This window comes from Peromyscus leucopus, chromosome 5 (genome assembly GCF_004664715.2).
Source record: "Peromyscus leucopus breed LL Stock chromosome 5, UCI_PerLeu_2.1, whole genome shotgun sequence".
NCBI classification, from domain to species: domain Eukaryota; kingdom Metazoa; phylum Chordata; class Mammalia; order Rodentia; family Cricetidae; genus Peromyscus; species Peromyscus leucopus.
In genome coordinates this window covers 40,544,331-40,571,593 of record NC_051067.1, presented here as the reverse complement: position 1 = coordinate 40,571,593, position 27,263 = coordinate 40,544,331, and the positions used below count along the sequence as shown (strand labels likewise).

Here is a 27,263-nt window from a genome sequence, read left to right as displayed (position 1 = left end):
CACTGGTTTTCCTTCCTAACAGGAGTCAGGTATGGATCTTTGTGATTAACAGAGACAGGAACCGTGCATTTGTGTCTAACTCAAAAGGCCAATGCCATGCGGTGCTCCTTCTGGTCTTTTTGTGTTTTCTCCACCAGTCTTGTGTATTTAATGCAAATAGAGCACTTACAATAATATGGGCTCCATCCAACCCAGAGATGAGCCTTCATCAAAAGCCCTTTAGTGAGCATTTAATGTATTCAATTGATTGTATATCTGAGACTAAAACATAAAGGCAAAGCTAAAAGAATAACAAGACATTTTTATTCTGATAAAAAGTAAGGCATGTAAACTGGAAAGAAGGGGAAGAAGAGAAACAGATTAGTGGGCTGTATTGTAGATATAACTAAGTCTGGGGTCACCACTGAAAATACAAGGAGCCCATATTATGTATAAGTGAATTAAAAATGGGGGAATCTCACAATCAAGGCAATGCTAGAACAACTCAAAACCTTCCTAAATAGCAAGAAAGAATCCTAAATTCAATTATTTTAATAAAATAGTTTTATTTATTGTTAATTTCATATATGTAAACAACAAATCCTAACTATCTTAACTTCCCTCTCCCACTCTTCCCAAGCACCCAGAACACATAATCTCCCCCTTTCAAATCTCCTCGTGTGTGTGTGTGTGTGTGTGTGTGTGTGTGTGTGTGTGTGTGTGTGTTGGTAACATAATCCAATTATCGCTGCCTATTGGGATGCTGACTGGCCACCTTACTGACGTGACTTTGTGTGGATAACCATACCTGCAGTGAGTTCATGGGTGCATGGGCATTGTCATGTCAGGAAGTACATGCATCTATTTATTGTATGTGTCTATGTTTGCCTATGTGTGTATACATGCTATGGTGCACAAATCAAGGTCAAGTTGGGGGTGGGCTCTCTTTCTATCACATGTGTCCTAGGGATCAAACTCAGGTTTTCAGGCCTGGCAGAAAATGCCCTTAACCTCTGAGCCACCTTGCCCACCCAAAATAACTTTTTATGAGAAAAGAAAACACATTATATTAAAAAATTTAACAGCCAAACATGGGAGTCTGTGTGGACTCAGGAGGATTTTGAGTTCCAAACTAGCCTGGGTCATATATGTGTTACACTGTCTTTAAAAAATTACAGCAGACATAATACATGCCATATTATTAACTTATGGCAAATTTTAGAACAAAGGCACCAATCACTGCCAGTGAATGGCTTAACTCATGTAGCATTTAAATATTTTCAGTTTGTTTGAGCAAGCAGAACATTATTGTATATAGAATCTTCCACAAACTTTTAGAATTTCCTTTTTCCACGTATATACCAGAAACAGTTAAAAAAAAAACAAAAAAAAAAAAAACAAAAAACAAATACACATTGCTTTCTGGAGAGTGGAGGAATTAGGTCTATGTAAATTGTTACCTATTTGTATACTATTTCTTTTTTTAAAATTAAAACATTTAGTTTGTGTGTGGTGGAGTCCTGCACACCATGAAACACTTGTGGAGATCAGAGGACAAAAGGCAGGAGTTGGAAATATGATCAGTATGCTAATTTTTTTTTCTGGGCTGGCAAGAATATTCAGTGAGTAGGACTTGCCACCAGACCTGACAATCAGACTCCCATGTAGGATCTGTTTGATTGGAACTTCCAGCTCGCCCCTGCAAGAGCCAGAGGGCCTCATTCCCCCCCACTCTCTCTCCATACCCTGCCCCCTCAGAGAGTCTCCAAACAAGGAAAAGGCACCGAAAGCCCAGTCTGTATTCTTGGTGACTATGGCAGCTTCCTCCCCTGTTGCTGCCAGCAGCCCAAGTCCCCATCTTAGTGCTCAGCTTTTGATCATCCTTGGGCACAAACCCAGCTTGTGGTGGACACATCATCACTCCTCACCTACAACCTATAAAATCTCCCTGCTTTAGTTCAGGGGTGCAGCTTCTCCAGCCTTGATCTCTGGGATCTGGAAAACTCACCTGTTGTTATTCTATTTCAGTTCAGCTTTATCTGGCTTACTGCATTGACAGAGCAACTTATTATCGGGGGACAGAAACTCTATTATATGTGGTCAAAGGAGACAACCAGTTTCCACAAACTGTCCATGGATCACCATACACATCCTGTGGTCCACACACGTATGCATCTACCACACTAACACACTATTATACATTCTTATTCACTCTCTTCCTCATTGTCCTTCTACCCACTCCTTTCATAGGTCTCCCTTCTCCTCCATAGTAGTCCTCTTTCTGCTTTCGTGTCCATCTGTCCAGTGACCATCTGTCCTCTTCCCCTTTAAAATCTATTGGCTCTGTATTTTTCCCTTCTTTAAGTGCACATATTCCAAATTACTGAATTCAAAACAAAACCAGAATCCATACCTGCTGGAATCCAGCTCCAGCAGGGTTCATTCAGGTCCCAAAGAGGTGTGGGAGAAGCAGGGTGGGGGGTGTGGGGCTGACAAGATCTGAGGGTGAATAAGGATGGCTGCCAGAGTGTTTACTGAAAAAAGGCTGCGTGTTTTATACTCCGTAGTTTAGCGACAGGCAAGATTGAAAGCAGGCTCAAAGATTCAGGGACAAGAAAGTGGCCATTAACTTCATTATACTATTTTTCATGAGACAGCATTGATAAGATCCGCAAGTATCTAAATGCCTATTGTTCTCAAAGGTTCAGTAACTACCAGGAGCCCTCTTACATCAATGGAAGGGCCACAGTTCCTCCTGCCAGAGATAAGGAGAATGGCTACTTTTAGCAAGCAGGAACTTTCCCCAAGGCCCTGAGGGAATGGAGGCCCTTATCCAAATGCCTGGCCTTGGGAAAAGGACTTCTGGGGACCAGACTGTCCACTACAATCTAAGAGCAATTTTCATTCCTCCAGGGGCACGATACAGCATAGCGCTGAGCTGTTCCCTAACTGTGTTCCTTTGTGTCTTCTGTGTGGGCCTGTTGCCCTCCTGCACTCCCCAAGAGAAGGTCCTGATGTCTTACTCTTTCCCACTATACGGTACCATTCTGATTGCTCTATACTTATTAACTGAACTCTTGTCCCTAATGGCCTCAGGCTCTGGATCTGGATTGTACACTTTTCATCCTTGGGGTCAAGTGCGCCAGTTAGTAAATCTCTAATTTTCCCATTCTTGGTCTAATTAGGAAAGCACAATAGTATTCTTGTGTGCAGAATCATCATGCTATATGGTTCAATGATGGTGAGGAGTTTCCAAAGAATTATTTTGTTTAAAGAGGCTGCCATTTTATACGTTTTCATCCTTTAAAGTCTGCACAAAATTTCCCAAAGGAAAAGGCATAAGGAAGTCCCATAATACATAGTAAGAATCACTTTAAAAAATGGAAGTAAAAGGTGCTGGAGAAGTGTGGTCTGAGATTTCAAAATGCTGGAACTTGGTCAAGCATCAGTGGTCCCCATGCAGTCCACACCACATACCCATCTCCTCAACTCTACCATGTTCTTTTTTTGTGGTGCTGGTGACAGGACCCAGGATCTCTCGAAGACTAAGCTGGCACTGTGGCAAGGGGCGCCATCCCCAGCCTTACGCCAGCTCTTCATTAGAAGCGTTTTGAGGATTAAGCTATGACTTGGGCATCTACATTTTGTCTTTGGCTAGGCAAATTGGCAACATTCACCAATATAGTTATCTGTTAGGATCCACACCATTGCCATTGTATTCTGGCTGAGTTACCCCCCCTCCACCCCATGTCTCCTAGTCTACAGAAAGCACATGCCAGGACACCATGAACAAATAGCATCCTTACACATTTCTCTAGGAAAATCCGTAAAGTCTAAGTGATAAAATTCTTCCTGTTTTACCCTCCCCACCACTGAGATAAAAGAGGTCAATAGTTGGTGGCCTTCCTAGGAGTACAGCCTCTCCCATCACTGTCCCATGGGCAAGAAGACCTTGTGGGTGTGGGTGGGGTGGGAGGTTCTTGTCCCAGACACTGGGAGGAGCTAAGTCCCACAGCCGAGGTGGGCGGAAGGATGCCTGTTGGGATGGCTTCTTCTGCCAGCTTTGACATTTTGACTTTCATCTCCCTTGTAAATATACACAATAAAGGGACTGCCAGATCGTGTAATTTGTGAGGCTTGTCCCCAGTGTTTCCTCTTACATCTGTAGTAATTTACAACCCCCACAGCAGGGAGTAAGGCTCCCTCTTCTCCACAGCTGCACCTACAGCTCACTTGCTCTTGTCCTTTGAGTCACATGCCCCCTCTCCCCCCAGCTGAGAGTGCTGCCCCCTCCAGTTTTGCTTTGCCTTTTCTGACTAATGGCAGCGAGAATGGCCTCAGGAACCTGCTGGCCACTCTTATGCTTCCTTTGAAAATGTTTAGTCAGGATTCTGTTTATAATTGCAAGTTATTTTTTTTTAGAATAACAAGGAGAAAAATTAAGGAATTTTGAGAATAATAACAGCTTCATCCTCCCAAACCAGCTGCTCTCAATGGAGACCACCACTGCACAGCCCAGGCTGGCGGTCCACTCACCATTCTTCTGCCTCAGCTTCCTGAGTGCTGGAATTACAGATGTGCATCACCACACACATGCAGCTTGGCCCTTTTTAAACTATTATTTTTGTCTTTGAGCTGTGGGAGTTCCTAATGTTTTTATATTAGCCCCCCTATTTGACTCAGGACTAGTGTATGCTTTCTCCCAAGCCCTGGGCAGCTTCTCGTTTTGCTGTTTCCTTTGCTATGCAGACTTTTTTTTAGTTGACGTGGTTTCATTTAATTTTTTGTATCTTTGCAAATCTGGGAGAGTGACAGCCTCTATGGAGCAAGTCGGGAAAGGAGGAGAGGACATGCTTGAGTTGTTTTGTTTTTGTTTTTTCTTTAAGCTTTTGATGCTATCCATGACATCACTGCTAAGAGACTGCTCCTTTAACACCCTCCAGGGTGAGTGCTCTCCAGAATCTCTGAGAAGGCTTGAGGGGAGAGGACAGACCAACACCAAAGCCATCCAGGTGTCAAACTGAAAGGAAGACTGCAGAAGATATCCACAGGCTCATCTAGCAGAGCAGGAGGGACAGCCCAGGCATGTGGATTCTGTAGGAAGGGCATGATTCCCTTAACAGACACACCACGCGCAAGGCCAGCACACATGCTAAGTATCTAAATGGATGATGTGCGGTGTTTGGATCTGGTGAGGAGCTGTGGTGAGAGGCCAATGCAGGATCCAGGGTAGCTCCTGTGACAGCACTTTGTCCTCTGGTTACACTTTTCCTTCAGCTCTCCCTCCTTTCCCGACCTGCTCCTTAGAGGTTGTCACTCTCCTGGACTTGCTCCTTCCTCCTTGGTGGCTGCTGCTTAGAGGAGTGAGCTGTGGTACAGCCTAAGAGGTTAGCTTTGGGACTAACCCCCAAACCAGGGATGATGAGCCAGAACTCAGACATTTCAGGCAGGAAGCTCGAAGCACTGGGGAATGACATTTGATTGTGGGGAGAGGAGGAAGGAAAGGCACTAAAAGGAAGACCAAAAGAGAGACAGAGAAAGAGAAGTGCTGCACAGCCATTTCCTCCAGACGGAAACACACGGAAGACAGAAACGGACTGTATTAGCCCCCTTCCTGCCGCTGCGACCAAATAACGAACAAGAAACGTGTAAGGAAGGAGGGGTTTGTTTTGGCTCACGGTAGGGGATACAGTCCATCACAGTGGCAAAGGTACAGTGGCAGGGGCATGTGAGAACTGGTCACATCGCGCCCACAGTCAGAAGGCAGAGAGATGAGTGCTAGGGCTCAGCTTCCCTTTTTATTCATTTGGGACCTCAGGGGTGGGAAGTTAGCACCATTTCCGGTGTGGATTTTCTTTTCAGTATAACTTCGCTGGAAAGGTCCTCAAAGACAGTCCATAGTTGTTTCCATGGTGATTTTGAATTCTGTTGACAATGATTAACCACTGCAGACTAAGACTCAGGCGAGACAGGGTTAGGAAGTGGAGAGTCATGGGCAGTATGTACCCAGTCCAGAAGCAAGAAGGCAGAATTCAAGCCAGATTCTGATCTTGGAGAGAAGAAGGCTCCAGCATGGAGAGCCATATTTCCCTGACATTTACCATGCAGAATATCAATGTCTGCAAGGACAGTAACCACTGGCCTACATTTACACTGATCTGTGACAAAGCACAACTTCTTGTTGGCAGTGAGGATGACTGGAGAACAAGCACACAGAACAGGCACTGAATCCCAAGTCTAGGAACTTCCTCCTTCCAAACCAGCTGCTTTCTTTCATACAGTGAAGAAAAATGCCAGGATGCAGTTGCCATGATGGGACTGGTGAAGGGATGGGTTTAGATCCCACATCAATTCTGGCTCTTCTTTATATCTTTAAGCCAGACCTGTAACTGCTGGAAGATTCTCTGTGAAGAGGTGCAGAACATCCTGGAAGTTAGAACTCGGCACTGGGAAAAGAAGGTTCATGCAAATAAGTATGTAAATGAGCATATAAAATACTCAGAGCCTTTTCTCTTACCTGGCGCCCCAGGCGGAGGCTGGGTGAGTCTGAAGGCCTCATAGGCGCCATATCAAAGCAGTGGGAGGCACTAGGAATTAGAAGGGCTGGCTCAGAGGGCCCCAAGTCCTGTGTTACACTCAGCACATGCCAGGGATCCGTGTCCCCTGGAAAGAAAGGAGAGGATGGTGTTGAGCTGGGGCTACAATGATGTTGTAGAGCCAGCTTCCGGTGGCACACTCACCGTTCACATACAGCACTTGGGTGGCTCCGGGAGTCTGGCCACCATAATAGGAGTTTGTCTGGGCCACAGCCTGGGCAACAGATGCAGCTGAGAGACCAAACACTTGTTCACACAGATCTAGCTGGAAGGGCAGTGTTGGCAGCTGGGAGAAGGGACACCGAGGACCCTCACAGGTGACATCTGTGGAAAGAAAGTACTTTTAAGTATGAAGAATACATATGGCCGGACCCCTGCTCTCCTTCAATAATAATTTATACAACACTCCCCAGTAGTGACCTCCATGAGCTCTGCCAAACAGGCCCACACATCCCGGATCATGACAACCCTGAGTGACCAGGGCTATGATGGAAACAGGTCAGGAGGCGGGGCTCCTAGAGAGAGCACAATGGGCTCAGGGAGAGCACCCTGCAAGGAGGAGGACTCGGGGAAGGAGGACGGATGAGCAGAACAAGAAGGAGTGACCAACGGGGAAAAGAGAATGTGCGAAGGTTCAGAGCAAAGGGGGAATCCAGAATGACTGGTTCTCAAACTGAATCATGTCTCCCCTGCCTAAAATCCACAGCTCACACTGTCCTGGGTAAACCTGACTTCCTCGGCCTCACATGAATTCTTTCCTTCCTTCCTTCCTTCCTTCCTTCCTTCCTTCCTTCCTTCCTTCCTTCCTTCCTTCCTTCCTTCCCCATTTGCTGACCACAGACATATGTTGGGCAATATTGAGCAGAAAGTGGCAGCCAAAATAAGTCCATGCTCTGCTGTTAGAGCCCTTAGAAGGGGAGATGGGGGGAAGGCAGGTTAGACTGCACGAAAGAACACAGCAGTAGAAGTGGGCCACAGGAGTTAGTCTGGAGACACGGTGGGAGATAATGGGGAAGTCCGGTGTCTTGTGGTGAGACTGGAAGATGAGCAAACTGTACAGAAGGGGGATGGATCACCCTAGCACACTGAACAGGAAGTGCTGAATTCCTAAGCTGTAGGGGGCTGGTGTATTGGGCAGCCTAAAATACACAAAGCTGTAATAGTAGCAGTAAGAAAAGTACTGCTGTTATTCTCAGTTTATAGATGTGGAAACTGGCTAACCACAGGCACTTGCCCGAGTCTGTCCAAGAGCACACAGATAGGAAATAGAATTTGAACAGTTTACTTCATGTTACTACACTCGCTTGTCTTCAGAGTGCAGAAAGATTTAGGACTCAATTCTGGGCTGGGTATGGTGGCATATGCCTGTCAAGTCAGCGCTCAGAGGCCGAAGCAGGAGGAATACTGTGAGTTTAAGGTAAACCTGGGCTACATAGTAAGATTCTGTCCCCCAAAAGAAAAAAAAAAAAACAAAAAACAAAAAAACAAAAACGGAGGCTGAACTCTGGGGTAGGATGACCAGATTTGACAAATGACACAGGATACCTATATTCAGACACACAAAACGCCCATTACTTTTGTACACGTGATGTCTGAGTTTTCATCTGCAATATTTGTTTGTTTGCTTGCTGTGGTTTACATGCAACTGGTCATCCTGTATTTTGCCTGGCAACTCCAACCTTGGGTCACTGAAACGCAATCCCGTGAGTAGGAATAGTTCTCTGGCTATGGTGTAGAAGCCAGACTGCAGAGGTGAAGTGCAAGCCAGAGACCCAAAGAGGCTGGGATCCAGGCAGCAGCGGGAGGTCCAGGCAGCTGGGGATCCAGGCAGCCGTGTGCAGTGCCTCTGGCAGGCCCACAGAGTAGGAAGTAGAGAAGGGTAAGACAGGTTGCAGAGCGGTCAAGACTCAGTGCTTGACAGGCCATCTGGACAATGGGTAGGAAGCATCAAGATAAAGTTTCTAGCTCTGTGACTGAGCAAGGCTGGAGACATTCTGGGATAGGACACAGGAAGTCCAGGGAGTGAGGGAGGGAGCGAGCGGGAAGGGGCACTCAGGTTGAGACCTGAGTGTGAGTGTTAGAAGGCACATCACACCAGGTGGCTGTTTACCCTCTCCAGCCAGACACCTCTGGGGTTACACTGGACCTAGGGGTCTGGTTAAGTTGTGACCACGAGTTCAGACCACCTTTGGTTTGAGAGTTAGGGGGATCACTCACAGAAGCCGAACTCAGTGCAAGTCTGGTACAACCACTGCCGGTCCCCCACGCCAGACACTTGAGGTTCGGTGGTTCTCAGCTGTGCCACTGTCTCTGCCCGGGAAAAGCTTAAACACCTCTGGCCCATGCTGCGCAAGACTATCTAGGGGGCAATACACACATGCATATATATACACACGTGCATGCATACATAGACACATTCCTCCTCTCCCAGCAAGCCAGGGCGCCACAGGCCTATAGTAGGGCTACACGTCAAGAGTGAGAAGGGGGAGTTCCTGAGTTTTCTTGAGTGTCAGAAGTCAGTGGGAGGGAGGTCCCTGTAACTAAATGTCCAAGGTCTTACCATCTACAAGACCCTGGGTAAGAGTTAATCATTTTACCTATTTGCTCTTCTGTAAGTGGGGTAATAATAGTGCCTGTCGCCTGAGAAATGTATATATTTTGTGAGGTATTCTTCAAGAATTTGGGGGCTGGAGAGATGGCTCAGAGGTTAAGCGCACTGACTGCTCTTCCAGAGGTCCTGAGTTCAATTCCCAGCAACCACATGGTGGCTTCCAACCATCTGTAATGAGATCTGGTGCCCTCTTCTGACCTGCAGTCATACATGTTGTATACATAATAAATAATCTTTAAAAAAAAAAAAAAGAATTTGGTCCAGAATTAGAGCAGGGAAAGTGATGGCGGAAATATAATTGTAGGACGAGGAGTGGGGGTATCCCTAGAACTCTTATCTCAAGAGCCCCCCGCCCCGCTTCAGTCTTAAATACTATTGTGCACTTGCTGTTTGGCCAAGAACAAATAACAAGATAAAAGGGATAATAATCATGGTCTCTAACATTTGTATACTGGGTGTATAGCATCTGCTTGGTTGCTTAAGAAGCTCATGTTATTATCAGCCAGGTGAAGTACACAAACCTTATTTTACTGATGAGGAATCTAAGGATAAGAGGCCGGTTTCGGTTGTCTGAGCTCAGCCGAGGTGGGAGCGCAACCTTGGCCCTCTAACCCCTGGCTTGCGCGCGCGCGGGTCTGGAGAGCTTACCTGCACCGCCCGGCGAAGGCCGAGGTAGGGCGTGGAGTGACTGCGGTTGCCGGAGACCCCGAGGAGGAGTCCGCAGAGCTGGCGCACGCTTAGCGGCGCTCCGGCCTGCCCGTCGTACTGCACCGTGCCTCCCACCAGCGCCTGCAACGCACCCAGCAACTCCCCCTGGTCTTCAGTCAGGTCCAGCGACCCGCAGGCGCTCAGCTCCTCCTTCAGCACAGCCCGAGCTGCGGGACCTGCGCGCAGCAGCCGCTCCACCTCCGCGAAGGCTGCGGAGGCCGCCGCCAGGCACTTCAGGAACCGAGAAGTGACGTTCGCGGGGGGCCTGGATTTTCCCTTCCTTGGAACCGCATCCTTTTGCGGCGGTTCCCAACCCAGGTCCGTGTTCTCTCTCAATTTTCCCTCCCTCTCGCAACTTCTTTAGGTTCCGACTTTGACTCCCGCAGACTTGACTAGGGCTCGCCAGAGGCCCCGCCCCCTGGTAACTCCTCCCCTAACCTGCCACGCCCCCTCCTCGGCCCCGCCCTTTCCTGGCTCCTCCCCTCTGCTCAGTACCCCTTCCCCACGAGGCGCCTCATCTCTGGATGCTGCATCTGGTCTTCGGTTCCAGCGGTTCCAAAACCTGCCGGCGTCCCTGGGCTGAGGCCTTCGCTCAGGCTGCTCTCCATTCCGGCCGGGCTTTCCCGAGCTCGTCCCACTCCCTCTCCCTCCTCCACACTTGAGGCCCCCGCCTACCTCCAGCGATCCGCCTATCGCCACTTGCGTCAAGCTTCTGGCCACCACCTGCGGCGGGAGGGAAGGGTGTCGGGGAAGTGCGGTTCTGGGGTTGCCTCGCGTCCCCCCCGCCGCTGACGTCTTACCTCGTTGTAGGCGTAGAAGTCCAGCACCGCGCTCAGCGGTGCGGAGGAGGCGACGGCGGCGAAGACTAGGTGGGGGAACTACGAAAGAAGGGGCGTCAGGCTGGGACGAGGAGGGGTGCCCGTGCTCGGGGTCCCTCTCCGGCCCCAGGGACCCGCGTGGGTAGGGAGAGGCGTGGGAGTGCGCCCCAATACCTCTGGTTCGGACCCAAGAGGAAGACCTCTCCACCCCCGCCCACCCGAGGAATTCCCGGGACCTTCAACCGGGTCCAAGTCGCCAGCGAGCCAGCGTAGGAGCCTCCGAAGCAGATCCAGGGGCTGGAGGAGGACACGTTGAGGAGGCGGGAGAGCGCCTGGCGGGCGGACGCCACGTCAGCCAGCCTGCAAAAGAGCTCAAGTTGGACCCCCCACCCCTGGGGGCCACTGTGCAGACCCAGACCACAACCTAAACTGGGCTCCAGTCTCTTCCCGATGACTCCACGTGCCTAAGCCAAGGGAGAAGGCCCACCTACCTTCTTTCAATTCCCATTTTAGGTGAGAACGGAAAAGTTTCCTAGCACGTTAGATTAAAAACTTGTAAAAATAAAGAGAAGCTGGGGTAGTCAAGGAGGGCTCTTCAGAAGAAGGAGGGTTCTGAACGGGCTAAGGAACTGGGGGCTGGGAGAAACCCAAAGAGAAAGGAGAAGGATAGTGAGGTATCCTTTCTTTGCTCAAATTTTCTGAGGTGGTTCTCAGTCAGTGCCATGTGATTGCCCATTTGAAGCCAACTGAGCTATAGAGAAGATTGAGAAGGAGAGACACAGAGACGGAGACAGGGCAGGGAGAGTCAGGAAGACTGATAAGAGAAGAGAGGTACAAAGTCAGAAAGAAGAGATAAGCCTGGCTGAGGGCACTGAAGCCAGTGAGAGGTTGGGGGAAGAACTGGTGAGGACTGGTAACAGAAGTGAGCCGCACAGGAGAGACATAAAAACATCTGGGGAAAGGCCGCTTCTGGAAGAGGGAAAGGTTCCAAAGCCTGAGACTGGCGTGCATCTGCCAGTGTGTAGCAAGAACTGGAGTGTAGCCGAGTTACTGTGAGTGCGAGAGTTAACTGGGGAACCTGTGGGTCCTACAAAGACTTCTGAGCAGCAGGGGAGATGTAAGGAATGGACTTGAGCGTCATGACCCAATTTACACTCAGACAGGATTCCATTTTCTACATGGAAGTCAAGGACAGAAACAGGATGCGGCTATAATGTTGCTAAGAGCTTCTGGTGGTCTGGAATAGTAGCCCATGTGAGAGCTTAGCCTTCTTTGGACAGAATGACAAGAATGGAGGACAAGAGAAAGGTGGAAATAGAGAGAGGCAGAGTTAGAGATGGCAGGCGAAAGACTGTGAAACAGAGGGGGAAAAGGGGAAGCCGGAGACTCGGAGGATAGTGAACCGTGGCAGAGAGACACAGTTGTGGAGATGCCAGCAGCATTCTAGTCCTGTGATTCTAAACACCTTCTTTATCCCCACTCACGCATGGCGGCTGGACAGGTAGCGAAGCTGGGCCATTTCCAGGCCCCCAGCAGGCACACTTAGGCCATAGAATCTGTGTTCCAGGCTTATCACCAGGGCCCCCCAGGCAGGGGCCAGCGCTACAGGGTGCCCTGTGAAGAACACAAGGTAGAGAGGTGGATGTGAGTTATGAACTGTCATCTACAGTTCCCCTTCCTAGTCTCCCCCGGCTCCCCAAAGCTTGCTTCTTACCTGCCATCACTGAGCCAGGCCCGAGGCTGCCCTCACCCCCTATGTGCAGAAATACGGGTGCATCTTGGCTGGCTCTGTGTTGATCATTCACCCAGTACCGCTGAGAGTGGGAATGAGAGGGAAGAAATATGACACAGCATCCTGACTCCCTTCCCCCTCACTCCAGCCTGTTCCCTAGGAACCTCGCCTTCTACTTAGTGGTGCCTTGGCTGGGCTTGTCTAGGTCACATAACTGTAAAAGTCGATATTGAGGGCCCCGGGAGGCAGAAGGGGGAACTCTGGTTACCCCCAGCTTGCTGCGCTTTTGCAATGTGCTCAATAAAGTATTTTTTCTTAAAAAAAAAAAAAAATGGGGGCTGGGGAGATGGCTCAGCGGTTAAGAGCACTGGCTGCTCTTCCAGAGGTTCTGAGTTCAATTCCCAGCAACCACATGGCTCACAACCATCTGTAATGAGATCTGGTGCCCTCTTCTGGTATGCAGGCATGCAGGCATGCAGGCAGGCAGAACACTGTATACATCATAAGTAAATAAATCTTAAAAAAAAAAAAAGATGTTTTTAATTTTTAAATCCTCAGGACAGAGGGAACTGGCTGGTGCATGGTAGGCATCTGCTATTTTGTGAGCAGTAATAGTGACTAGGTAGATTTAGGAATAGTGGGGCAACCTTTGGAGAGTATATACAGGGGAGGCAATGGAAAAGGGTAAATTTTTTTTTATTTCTTCTTGTGATTTTTAACACCTGTTGTTGCTATTGGTTTCAAGGCTAGTTTGAATTTCAGCTACATGTTAAAATCTGCTGTGTGTGGGTTGTTTTTTTTTTTTTTTTTCTTTTTCAGTCTATGCTACCCACACTGGCCTTAAACTGGCCATGGAGCCCAGGCTAACCTTGGTCTCCCAATTCTCCAGCCTTCCCATCCCGAGTTCTGGGATTACAGGTGTGCAGGGCAAGGCAGAAATCAGAGGATGGGGAAGTGGGGGGACACAGACTAGGTATAGAGTAAGTTGACTGACAAGACAGTCCAGTGGACAGTGGCCTCCTCTATTAGCCTTACCTGCAGGAAGGTTCGTCTGTCGGATGTGTTGAAGGGATCCAGTGGTTGCTCTAACCACCCTTGTTTGGGGACAGGCCCAAGACCCTGGCCTAGACCAAAGGCCGGATTCAGGCTAGAGCTCTCCTGAAATCTCTGAATGTGTTCTCTCAGGCGCCTGAGAAGCAAGGCTGTGGAACAGGAAGGCATGGGAGTTAGGCTGGGCTCTGTAGGTCTCTCTTGACCTGAAAACCCCTCTTACCTGGAGCTGACATTCCCCAGAGGGAAACCAGAAGCAAGAATCCGAACCAGGGAGCCTTGAACGCCATTCTGTCCGGTACTCTGTGTAAAGAAGGGTTCCAGGCACCCTACTCTTTTTCCACCCCTGAAAACCTATAATATGTCTCCAGGGCTGGGCTTCGCTTTCAGGAGAAGCTCATGTTTCTTTCTGGACGCCACTCCTGGCAGGTTAGGCGTCCTCAGTAACCGCTAAAGCATAGCCAGACGCCAGAGTCTGGAGAGGCTGGCTGCCTTGGCAATCCTCCCTGTACCCAGCTTGCTTCTCCTCCGGCCCCTCCAGCTCCTCTCTGTGCTCCCGTTTCCCCCTCGCCACAGTCCTTGCCTTTTCCCTGTGGATTCCCCACCCCCCATTTCTGTCTTCCAGTTCTTCCCTCTCTAGCTCAGTGCCTCCTCACGCACGCACAATCTTCCCCTCATCCTTAGTCTTTCCTCCCTGCCTCTCAGCACGTCTTTGGTTGTCTCAACAATCAGTCTCCTCTCTGTTCTTCTCTGCCTCCAGGCCTCCCATGTTACTCCACCAACCGCTCTGACCTACAGTCCTGCTGTTTCCTTTAAGCTCCCCACAGTGTATGAACACAACAGGTCTCTGCTACCTCAGAATTCCTACCCTTGCTTGTCCTCTCTGGGAGTTGCCGTTTCTTCATAAATCCGTGGGGTTTGTTCCTTAACCTTTAATCTTCAGTGTTCAGAAAGAACAGTTTTTACAAAGGCAAAATGAGCTGGGATGTGGTAGAACTTTTGCCTGTCTATGGCGCATGGCATGCTGGGCTCAATCTCCAGCACCAAATTAGCCGCCAGGTGTGGTGATGTAAGGCTGGGACACCACCATCACTCTGGAGGTGGAGGTGAGGATCAGAAGTTCAATCATCTTCAACTACACAAAGCAAGTGTGAGGGCAGCCTGGGACACAAGAAAAAAAATGTTTAGTTGCCAGTGGTCTGGCCCTTCTTTATCCCTGTATCCAGCTCGATGTTTTATTGCTTTTCAAGGAACTATGGGAAGTATTTAGATTTAAAAAAAAATAGATGTGTGAGTGCTTTGCCTATTTGTGTGTACATGCACTGTGTATGTGCCTAATGTCCATGGAGGTCCGAAGAGGGTGTGAGGTCCCCTGGAGTTACAGATGATAGTTAGCTACCATGTAGGAAGCAAAGCTGGGTCTTCTCCAAGAGCAACAAGTATTCTGAACTGCTGAGCCATTTCTTCAGGCCCTAACTATGAGAAGTATCAGACATACATACATACATACATACATACATACATACATGCAATTGCTGTCCCTCTAACTAGAAAGTAAGCTGCAGTAAGCTTGGGATTCATCTCTCTTTCTTTGCTAAACACTAAATTCTACCAACAGCGTACATTGTAATTACTTGTGAAAATAATTCATCAATCAATTTTGCTAGATCTTCTTTAAAACTGTACCAAGGATTTGGTGATTTCCCATGCTTCAGTAGTCTCACTTTTGAGCCACGACTGACTTGTCTAAGCAGCCTCTTAAAGGGTCTCCTCTTTCTGCCACATGCTTATTTCCACTTAGCAGACAGGAGATTCCATTGAATATGGGACCAGCTATTCCCTTCGTGGTTCAGGACACACTCCCAACTCCCTATCCCACTCAAAGTAAACTTTAGAGCATTTCAAGTGGCCTTTGAAACTCGGCATAACCCAACCCCATTGCCGCCACAATTTCATTCCATACCCCCTCACTCTTGGGCTTGTTCCAGCCTCACTAATTGCTTTATTTCACAAGTTTGTCAGCTGGTCCCTCAGAGTCCAAGCTTTCATTAGGATGCTCTATCCCCAAGCAGTGGCAAGTCAATCACCTCCAACAACCATATGGAACTTTTCTATATGTAAAGAGGCAGCCTACAGCATGGGAAAAAACCTGTTTACTGGCTATACATCTGAAAGAAGATTAGTATCGAAAATAATAAGAAACCTAAAAATATAAATGCCAAGAAAACAAATGACAATTAAAAATCAGGGCATAGAACTAAAACAGAGTTTTCAAAAGAAGTACAAGTGGCAGAGAAATATTTTTTAAATGTTCGACATCCTTAGCCATCAGGAAAATGTAAATTAAATCTGCTTTGTGATTTCATCTTACTCCACCCAGAATGGCTAAAATTAAAAAGAAAAAAAGGGCAACAAATGTTGGCATGCATGTGGGGAAAGGAGAGTAGACTGGTACAACCACTATGGAAATCAGCGTGGAGTTTCCTCAAATGACTAGAAATAGATCTATCATGTGATCCAGATACACCACTCTCAGGCAAATGCTCAGAGAACCCTACCATGTACTACAGAGATACTTGTTCATATATCTTCATTGTTGCTTTAATCACAACAGCCAGGAAATAGAAACAGCCTGGATGTCCATCAGTTGATGAATGGATAACAAAGTAGTGGTACATTTTTGCAATGATATATTACTTAGTTGTAAAGAAAAAAGTGCAATTATGAAATTCACTAGTAAGTGGTTGAAGCTAGAAATAGTCATCCCTGATGAGGTAACCAGAAAGACAAATATGCTTTGTCTCATGTGGATGTTAGATTTGAATCTTTAGATGTTTGTTTAAGTTAGAATATCCAGAGAAGTCAGGAAACTAGCAAGGTGACATGAGAGGTGGCCTCAAGGGAAAGGGGATAAAACAGAAGTGGTATGAATGGGGTTATATGCCCTGGCCAGCAGGGCTCCCGACCACCTAAAGGATGGAATGAAAAGGAGAGGAGACACAAAGCAAGACAGCAAGACAGGGTTTTAATCAAGCTGCAAAATTTTATTTTTTTCACGAGGGCTTATATAGTTCTTGAAGGGTGGGGGAAGGCAGGAAATCGTTATTCTAACTAGCTCAGGCTTGTGCAGCTGCAGGGCATCTGTGCAGGATGTTGGCAGGATGAGGAGGTTAGTGGTCAGGGTCCCTTGCTCGGTTGCTAAGCTACCTCATCACGAGATGTCCTAACTAGATATTTACTGAAGAACTGACAGTTCTTATGAAACGCTGCTTCTCTGAGGCAAGCATCGTCGCAAGGCCAAGTTCCTTGTGGACAACTGAAGGGACAGAATTGTCCGGCCCCTGGCATCTCCCCCGTTCTTTAAAACTCTATAGGCAGTGGCCGAGTCCTGGAGCCAGTTCGGGAAGGCTCAAATGTTATTATCTCTTAAGGGGAGGGCAGAGACACAGTCTCTCTGTAGGCTTCGCAGGAGTCTTCCCAATTCCCCTCGAAGGCGTCCCCACGAGGGAGGGGGTCCCCTGAAGCCGGCATGTTTTTTCGAGAGAACGGAGGTTTGCGGGAAGCGGCGGCGGGCGGGGGGTGGGGGCGGGGCGGGGAGGAAGGATCATGCCCTTATGCTACTGGGTGTGCCCTTCAGGGGTCTCGGGTGTGAAAATTGAAAATCTTACTCCCTGCAGTCCCTCCTGCACCCTTATTTTTTATCATGCCCGTGAGTTCCGTACACAGGTGCGCCCCCCCCCCAGCGGAGGGGTCTGTGATGGGAGGGGCTCATCTAAGCCTTGGTCCTGAAGGTCAAGGCGATGGTAATGGACTTGAATCTGCTTGGACGGTAATGTAGCCATCTGCGTCCTGATAAAGTTGGTTAGGCGAGAGAGTGCCCAGGGGCGGAAGGCAACCACCGACAAAAGGGCCCAGGATGGAAGGGAGAAGGGTGGTGAGCCATGGGGAGGCTGGAAACCAGTTTTGGAACCAGGAGAGCTCTTGTCCCTTTCTTTTTTTGCGTTTCTCTAACCCTTCCCTGACCTTTGCCACACTATCTCTAGCTACTCCGGTGCGGTCAGTATAGAAGCAACATTCCTCCTTTGGGGCTGCACAGAGGCCTCCCTATTAAAGGAAGAGGAGGTCTAGGCCCCTGCGATTTTGAAGAACTACCTCAGATAGGGAAGTTAAGGAGGATTCAAGGGCGGAGATTCCGCGTTCAAGCTGAGCTGTATTTTCATCGACGGAGCTGCGGAGTTCAGAATAATGTTGGTTAGGATGAGGGAGGCAAGGCCTGTACCTGATCCGGCAGCGCCCACCCTGAGCGCCCACCCCGAGCAAGACCGCCAGGGTGAGAGCGGTTATGGCCTCTCTTTTGGCTCGGTGGAGGGAGGGGTGGCAGGTTAAAAACGTTCCTCCCATCGGCCCGCAGATTGGTCCGGGGAACAATAAGTCAGGCGGGGAATGACTTGCACTAGAATGCCAAAGGCTGGAGACTGGAAGGAGTTGTGCTCTAGGGAAATGCAGGGGTGAGGCCATCAATACAGGCCCACCATGCATCATTATTAGGGAGGAGATGTCCCGAGGTAAGGGAGGTATTTAATTGATCTGTGATATTGCAAAGGGGTGTGTAGGTTGAGGGAACAGAGGCACGGCGGGTAATCACGCCCATTACGGGTGACTTGTGAGAGGGTGAGTTTGGAAGTGGGTTGTTGGTGTCATCCGCAGTTGCCTGGATCGTCAGTTGTTGTATATTCTCTATCAACTGCGATGCCTTCATAAAAGTGGGGTGGCGGGGGGTGGGGGTGGGAGCTGAATGATAGCAAAGACAACATGATCGCATTAAGAACCACATAGGTTTTTTTGAATAAAGGTAGTTATTCACTAGATCATGTCCTTGGTGGCCAGAGGGGATGGGGTAAACTCTGTAAAGGGGTCCGGTGTAAAAGAAGGGGTATCAGGGTGTCTAGCATGCTTATTGAGGATAGGATTTGGGCCTAGGGCTAAAGGGTGGCTGTAATTGGCAGGCTGCTGTATGAGCTTAATGGTAAATATAACACCTGTATCTCGCCCCTCCTGATAAAGCCTTAGCCCCCAGGTGAATCCAGTCTCCCATCCCATAGCCCGTTTTCCCTGGTCTGTAAACTGTATCTTTAATGGGTGGCACCAATCACTGCATTCTGGTGTACCGGCATAGGTATTGATGTGTCCTAGGGAGTAGTTGTGAGTCACGGTAATAAAGTCCCAACTAGAGGACGGACTCCAGTAGGTATTGCCTGTAGTTTCGCACCCCCAAGATCTGCAAAAATAGTCCCCCGTTCCTCCGCATTTATGAAGGAGGGAACTGTCCCGGTGGCTGCCTGGGCAGATGTAAAACCTCTGGGTTGCAAGCTTTTTACGTTGTGCGGCATTGGCGCAGCCAGGAGGTCGAGGGCGCGGGTCATGATAGGAGTCGTATAGGTTAGGGGCCTTGACCGTGAGTGGCTGATCATCCATGTGCCAGTCAGGGGAGGTAAGAGTGGCCAACTTACAAAGATCAGGATATAAGTCTGGCCACCAGGGTTGGCCAGTTATTTTTGAGGCACTCCATATGACATCCCTTCGGTTAGTTAGGACCTGCCATGTACTATTAAGGGGTTGGTGGGGGTTGGGAGCTGGAGCGGTGGCTGGGAGGGCTGGGTCCAGGAGGGAGAGGATCAGGAACCCGAGGGTCAGGCTCGTCACCGTCATCATGGTCGGGCGGAAGAGCAGCATCTGAAACAGAAGAAAGGGTTATCTTCAGGAGAGTGGATATCTCTCCAGGACAAATTAGATGCATTTACAGCTTTGACCCGGCGTTCTGGCAGCCATCTAGGGGCAGAGTGTGCCTGACCAAGAATGCAGGCCGAGCCTTGTCCCCATATGAGCACCAGGTCGGGTCCCTTCCATTTTCCAGTGAGGGGGTCACACCACATCGCCAATGGATGGGCGGAGTCTGGTGATGGGTGCCAGTGCCTGTCTGCAGCAGAGTGGCCCGCAGTATCCAGAGTAAGAAAGTTAAGGATGAACAGGGTGTGGCCCAATCGATCATGAGGGGAGGTAAAATGAAGATGGGAAGAGTTGAGGCAGGCCAGCCAAGTCTTGAGGGTCTGGTGAGCTCGCTCTATCATACCCTGTCCCTGGGCGTTGTAAGGGATCCCCGTGATATATGTAATTTGTAGGCTATCACAGAATAGCTTAAAACCTGCACTGGTATAAGCCGGGCCATTATCAGTCTTTAACTTAGCAGGTTTTCCTAAAGTGGAAAAGGCTAGAATAAGATGGGAGAGAACATCCTTTGTAGCCTCTCCGGTGTGGGGAGAGTCGAAAATAGAGCCATGAAAAGGTATCTATAGAGACATGAATAAATTTTTGTTTGCCAAAATCTGGACAATGAGTGACATCCATCTGCCAAATCTGGTTAGGAGGAGGCCTCGAGGGTTGACCCCCAGGTATGGGACTGGGTGGGAAATGATACAGGAGGGTCATTGCTTGACAATTTCTCGGGCCATTGTCTGGAAATCTTGAAGAGAAGGTGAAGCGTCTGTGAGTTAAGATGGTGAATCTTATGAGCATTTTGGGTCTGTTGGACGGAGCCAAGTGGAACAGGGAAGGCCAGCCTGGTGGCAGCATCAGCCTGTGCATTGCCGTCAGTTAATGGCCCAGGAAGGTCACTATGGGCTCTGATATGACCTATAAAAAAGGGGTATTGGTGAGTCAAGACAAGCTGCTGGATCTGAGAAGAGAGTGGGGTGGCACTGGAGGTGGGATTTATGGCTGGGGAGGTTTCTAATAGGGGAACAGAAAAGGCAATGTAAGCGCTATCTGTATAAATGTTAATTGGTTGATTGGGATAGGTCTGAGAAACCTTTAATATAGCTGAGAGCTCAACCAGTTGTGCAGAACGGAAGGGTGTTAGGATGGAGGTAGGGCGGCCTCGGGCCACAAAGGCCAGGACACCACTGGCGGAACCATCTGTAAAGACGGTGAGCACGCGAGGAATAAATAGGGCTGGTTTTTGTAGCTTTTGGAAAAGTCAAAGAATGTAATCGGGCAAAATGAAGTATGGGATCATCTGGGAGGTGATTATCCAGGGTTCCCATAAATCCTGCCAGGGCGATTCCCCAATTGTCCAAGGTTTGAAATAGAAACTGGGTTTGATCCTTGGTATGGGGGTAGGGATAGTATCAGCGTCTCTGCCAAAATATTGGCGAGAAGTCTGTCGCCCTTTCATAATGAGTGAGGCCACCTGTGTTGGATAGACAGAAATGACCCTTGGAAGGGCAGCAGGCATGTGGAGCCAAAGAAGTATCCTACCCTTGACCTTTGGCTCTGTGGAATGTTGCCAGAAGACCCCCTGTGGGGGTATGTGGTGTGGCTAAAACTATAAAAAATAGAGCCATAGTACAGGAGATCTGGGAATTAGACTGTTGATTAATAGCGGTGGCAATCTGAGTCAAGGCCTTATGAGCCGCGGGGTGGTGGGGGTGGGGAGGTGGGGATGGTGGGGGGGCATGTATGGGGCAATGTGGGGTCAGGGTCGCCCCAAAGGATTTCATAAAGGAGAGAAGGGAGTCTGTGGGAAGTTTAAGATAAGATCTAAGCCACTGAACATCACCATGCAATTTTTGGAAATCCTTTAAGGTCTGGGGGTGGTCAGTGTACAACTGGACATGGGGAACAAGGACCTGAATGGAGTTCCAGCCCCAGGTAGCTGAAGGGATCTTGGGTTTGGACTTTATCTGGGGCGATCTGGAGTCCCAACCTGTCGAGGGCCCCACTGAGTTCTAGGAAACAGCATTCAAGGGAAGCGGGGTCAGGTGGAGCAAGGAGAAGATCATCCATATAATGTAAGATATATACCTGGGGCCAGATTACTCTGATGGGGTCCACAGCCTGAGCCACAAACTTTTAGCAAAGAGTAGGGCTGTTGGCCATGCCCTGGGGTAATACCCTCCATTGATAGCGAAGCGTGGGTCCCTGAAAATTAGGGCGGGGAAGGCTAAATGCAAAGTAGGCCCTGTCTTCCCGGTGTAACCGGATGGTGAAGAAGCAATCCTTAAGGTCAATGACCATCTTGTAATAGCCGGAGGGGATGGCAGCAGGCGAGGGCAGTCTGGGCTGCAGGACCCCATGGGTCTCATCACCTTGTTTACCGCCCTTAGGTCCTGAAGGAGCCTCCATTTTCCCGATTTCTTTTTAATGACAAAAATGGGCGTGTTCCAAGGGGAGTTGGAGGGTTCAATATGGCCAGCCGTGAGCTGCTCTTGTACAAGCACGGTGGCGGCCTGCAATCTTTCTTGAGTAAGGGGCCACTGGTCCACGCAGACAGGAGTCTGAGTTGTCCAGGTAATCTTGTCTGCATGGGGTACAGGAGGGTCACCCAGTCCATGTCTATCATTCTTGGGAGTGGGGTGAATCGGTTGGGTTCTCCCCTGTGTGGTCTTCCCTAGGCCTGTGCCAGGGACATAATCCATATGGAGCATCGTTTGTGTAACCGTGTGATTTGGGCTGCATAAGATCACCTGCATTTGTGAGAGTATATCTCGTCCCCGTAGATTAACGGGCAGGCCTGGGACCTCCCCTCCCCTCCCCTCCCCTCCCCTCCCCTCCCCTCCCCTCCCTCCCCTCCCTCCCCTCCCCTCCCCTCCCCTCCCCTCCGGTCCAATCAGTCTCTCAGCGGCATCATTTAAGCGAGAGACAAAATCGCTAAAAGGCTCATCAGGTCCCTGGCGAACTTTTGCCAAGGAAGTGGTGGCTGACCCCTTTTGGGGTAGGCGCTTCCAGGCTCTGACTCTGGCATTTTGAATCTGGGCCAGGAGGCCAGGGGTAGGGATCCTGCCCATATTTCGTTTTTGTCATAGGGGAGGGAGGGGGGCTGCCAAGGAGCTTTTTAAGCGTCCAGGATTTTGAGGACTGTTCAGTGTTTTTTTTAGAGCAACCTCTTGACAATTTTCTGCAAATTCTGCCTTCCAGAGGACAAAGTCGCCCCCTGAGAATGCGGCAGGGGCAAGAAAGTATCAATCGTTAGGTGTCAGCCAGTGTTCACTTTGATTTTCTACTAGGGCCAAAGTGAAAGGAGCCGTGGGGCCATAGTGAGCACAGGCGGACTTTAATTTTTCTACAAGCCGAAAATTTAGTTTTTGGTAAGTCTGTCCTGGCTGGGGGTCCTCTGATGGTGGGTTCCAGGACATCGAGGTCCTCAGGAGGGCTAACCTGGGCCGTTGCCTCAGATGAGTCTCCGGAGGCCTGGCTCCAGGTAACCGGGAAAGCCAGGACAAGTTGTGATTTCGGTTTAGGCTTAACAGGTTTTTGAGGACCACGAGTATTGGGGGTTTTATTATGAGTGGGAGAAACTGCCTCGAGGGCAAGATCCTTAAGTTCTTTATCTCAATTCCTTTAAGAGTTCAAGGCGGATTTGAAGGATGGGTCCACCAAAGCGGGAAGGCGGGGAGACATGAGGGGACATTATATTAGGAGGAGCTGTAGGGGCCTTTGGGGTAGTTGAAATGGACCCAGAGATTTTTGGTTTAGAGGGGCGTTTTGAGAGGGGGGCCAATCCGGATTGTGATAGCGGACCTCCTCCTCCTCCTCCTCCTCCTCCTCCTCCTCCTCCTCCAGGGAAGCCTCCTTGGCAGGGTCTAGAGGAGGGTCGGAGTTAAGGTTTTTGAGGGAGGGATAAAGCGGGAGAGGTAGGCTCTTTGGGGCTCTTATTTTCGGGCCAGATTAGAGCCCCCTCCTCCACAGGTCAGAAGGGCAGGCTGAAGGCGGACGGGAGGCCTCTCTCGGGACATTTCACCCGCGTCAGTGACTTCCTGTCTGTCAGGAGAATGTCTATGGACCTTGAGTATATCATTAATAAGGTTCCAATAGGAGAAGGTGGTGACAGGGACCTTTTCCCGCCCCAAAACTTTATAATAGTCATTTAGACAGTCCCCAACTCGTAACCGTCTTTTTCCATCTATAGCTGCCTCCTGGGGGAACCAAGGACATGTTTCCGTTATGTAATCAAAGACAGCTTTTAAGTCCTTTCTCTTAAACCTAGTTCCCCGTCTCTTGAGGGCCTCTTTTAGGCCAGAAATTAATAAATCTTGTGACGAAGTTACCTGTCCCATGGCTCGTCACTTCTTACCTGCATCGTTGCCGCTTTTCTCCGGATCTCTTCTCTGAAGTGGGCGTTTGCAGGGAGATCCAACTACTTCACCAACCGGTTGGTCTTTTCTCCGGGAGACGATGTTGGGGTCCTTCTTGTGTGGGTCGAGCCCCACTTTGGGCGCCGGTTGCCCCAGCCAGCAGGGCTTCAATGGGAGCGCGACCACCTGAAGGATGGAATGAAAAGGCCAGGAGACACAAAGCAAGACAGCAAGATCAGTTTGCAGCCGATCAAGCTGCAAAAAAAAATTTTTTTTCACCAGAGCTTATATAGTTCTTGAAGGGGGGGGGAAGGCAGGAAATCGTTATTCTAACTAGCTCAGGCTTGTGCAGCTGCAGGGTGTCTGTGCAGGATGTTGGCAGGATGAGGAGGTTAGTGGTCAGGGTCCCTTGCTCGGTTGCTAAGCTACCTCATCATGAGATATCCTAACTAGATATTTACTGAAGAACTGACAGTTCTTATGAAAAGCTGCTTCTCTGAGGCAAATGTGGAGCATTTTTGATCCACAAAGGCTAAGGAACAGGTGGGGTGGTGGGGACCAGGATAAGAAGCTACTGGGCCAGGGGTTCTCCAGGCACTGAATGAGCTGGGGAGGGGGTTGGACAGGGCACGATATTTTCAGAAATCAGCCTGGCTGACTCTCCCCACACACGAAAAAGCTGCCAAGGTGGAGTGATTTCGTTTTAAAATTCTTCATGGGGACAGGAAATTCCTGAAAGGAGTACATGAAAACAACAACCAAAGAACAAAAAACAGCAGTGGAAATGAGTAAGGAGAGAGGGAGATGGACAAAGTTTTCAACATTTCTGAAGGTTGTAGCGATGAATTACGAAAATGAGAGCCCAGGGACAGTTTATCCTGCTGTCCTGCCCCGCGGGACTTAGCGGACCTGCAGCAGGAAATTCTTCCTGACTGGTGCGCTTCAGGTTGCGGAGCAGTGGTCCGGGGCCCCACACAATCCCGGGAGAAGGTGGAGGGCACTGCTGGGGCACTGGAGCAGAGACGTCACAGGCAGGGGCAGCTGGTTTGCTACTGTCCTCTCTTCTCGCTTTCCCCAGTGAACCGACTGGGTTTGGTAGACGGTGCTAGCTTACCAAGATTCCCCACCAGAGTCATGAGAATCACCCCCTCTCCGCTGCGGCTGCTGCGGCTCGAGGGCACGATGTCTTACTATTGTTTTTTTTTTTTCTTTATGTATGCTACTGGATATATTTCTTTGTCTAGGACTCGGGTCCAAGATGCCTTTTCTCGTTGGTGCGATTGTAAAGAGCAAATGGTGAAAGGTGTCCTGGTGTGGTTCTCACACCTTCGGCCCAGTGTACTTTGATAAAAGGTTTGTCTGCTGCTCACTGGAACCTTGGTTGCTCTCGATAGCCCTCCACTTTGGTTGGTGTCATCATTTATTTCCTATCGCTCACGTATACACACACACACACACACACACACACACACACACGCATGCCAGAACCATTCTTCACCCTTTTAAAAGTATCAGCAATTATATAGGAAGAGCAACTATTGTTCGAGCTTAGAATAAAAATAGTTATGAAAAGTGTGTATGAAAACTATGAAGTTTTCAAAATTAGGGAGAACGACATTTGAAACTTAAGGGCTCAAGTCAGTTAAGGGTAAAATGACTAAACTCAGTTCTGCATCGTTTGCTTGAATTTTCTTTCTACTGAAAACAGCCTTCGAAACCAAAGCAAAGCAAGGCATCCTGAGTGCTCAGGCCGAGCTCGCCACCCACGCTCCTTCCCAAACAACAGCCACCAAAACAAAACAAAAACAAAACAACAGCAGCAACAAATGGCTTGGGGGGGGGGCGGAGTAGGGCGTGGTTATTCACACAAGTTATTCTAGCACTTTGGGACGGTCGCTGGAGGACTGGCGCTCACTTAAGGCTCCCCAGGACTACTGAATCATTTCCAGGCCAGACTGCTTTGGGGCAGATGGTCTACGACAGAGGTCATGGAGGCCCGAGAAAGGAAACAAACCAAAAAAGAAAAAAAGAAAAAAAAGAAAAGAAAAGAAAAAAAGAAAGAAAGAAAGAAAAAGAAACATGGAGAGCGCGCACTTGCCACCGATGTTCGTTTCTTAAAGAGTCGCTATCCCTTTAACCCCCACTTGAATGGCCTTCGCCCCAGGGCGTCTGTCTTAGAAGCGGAACAGCTAGCTGGAAGAGCCTGCAGACTGCTGACTCCCGCTCAGCGCTCAGCGTGTGTCCTTTGGAGCGCATCAGCCTGTGTGCACTGAGTGAGGGCTCAGGACACGACTCTGACAGTTTTGTCCTCGAAAGCCGCTACTGTCCTGGAGCAGAACCGCTCTTCTGGAGCCGGAGGAGGGGAAGAGTCCTCCCGCGGCAGGAAGCAGGCGAGATGGGGAAGCATCCTAGGAAGTCTGAGAAGCAGGTCTCAGAGCTGCTACCCCACGCCTGCTCTTTCCACACTCCCGCTCCACTACACTGCACCCCAGACAAAGCCAGCTGATTCCTGTTCAGAATAATCTTCTGGAAAGAAGAAAACATCAGAAATTCCGTTTGTCAGACACCCAGAGGATCTTCGTGGTCCCCCGCAGAAATTAGGTTGCACATCGTTTGCTTTACCCTCGTTTACTGAATTAAAGGACTAAGTCACCTACCATGAAAGTGTGGGCACTCTGGAATCCAGAGACAATGATCAGGACCGCACAGGCTTACTCTTCAGGAAAGAGAAAGGAGCCAGATAGTGAAGTATAATAAAATCGTCAAGTGAAGCCTCGTGCGGTGGTTCATTCTGGAGGCTGAGGCAGGAGAATAACTACGAGTTCACTGCCAGTGTGGGCTACAAAGAGTATAAGACTGGGTCTCAAAATAAAATAAAATAAAGTTAAAAAAAAAAAAAAACAACACTGCGAAATGAAGCAGCAGACATACAAACCCTAGTGGCCTCCCGATGCCGAGGAACCGCAGGGTTCTCTCTTCCTGAAGGGAGAGGAGTCCTCAGGCTCCAGGGCTTCTCCACAACCCCATTTATACCTTAAGCGCTTGCAACCAGCTTCTTCCTGATCCTTCTCAAGGTCTCCGGATTCTGGGTTGAAAGGGGGAAGCGTCTCTGGTGGATGTTAGAACAGGCAAGTTTAAGAGGCATTTCCTCCAGGATAAGAGAAGTTCCTTTTTGCTGAAACCGCTCTTATCTCTGTAAACTTAGCCCTGCTCTGTGGAGAGAGGAGACCCAGGAAGACTCCTAAAAGCAATGCTGCCTGGCGGCAGTCAAGACTATCTGAACGAAAATCTTTTGGCAAGGGAAGAAGCGTTTTCTTTAAAAGCACGAACACGAATATTTATTTGTTCTTATAGAATTTTTAGAAAGTTGAGTCCTCATGTGGTTGGCTAGAGGGTGGCGCTAAGAACGCTAAGGTTGCAGCTCCATCCCCTGCTCGGGCCAGAGGTAGTGTCTACAGACCTTTTCTGTCCTATTAAAAATCTCCGTGCAGCTATTCCACACCCAGGCACACACTGCAAATAAAGGTCCAAAGCTGCAATGAAATGGTGTGTCTTTTCTTAATTCTCTGCCTGAACACCTACTCATTTTATCATTGACCCCTTCCCCTTCCCTTTTCTTTCCCTTCCCTCTTCCCTTTC

General features: G+C 49.1%; 1 protein-coding gene across 1 annotated transcript; it reads right to left on the bottom strand.

Annotated features, from left to right (window-relative positions):
• Positions 1-5,564: 5,564 nt before the first annotated feature.
• On the bottom strand, positions 5,565-13,811 carry Prss16 (serine protease 16). Its single transcript, XM_028881811.2, has 12 exons — positions 13,718-13,811; positions 13,480-13,646; positions 12,427-12,526; positions 12,197-12,326; positions 10,949-11,072; positions 10,695-10,772; positions 10,570-10,617; positions 9,835-10,125; positions 8,793-8,934; positions 6,720-6,899; positions 6,497-6,642; positions 5,565-6,383 (listed from the first exon to the last, which is right to left on the bottom strand). Exons 1-12 carry the CDS (start codon positions 13,782-13,784, stop codon positions 6,327-6,329), a joined length of 1,530 nt encoding a protein of 509 aa, XP_028737644.1. The 5' UTR covers positions 13,785-13,811; the 3' UTR covers positions 5,565-6,326.
• Between the last annotated feature and the right edge of the window lie 13,452 nt (positions 13,812-27,263).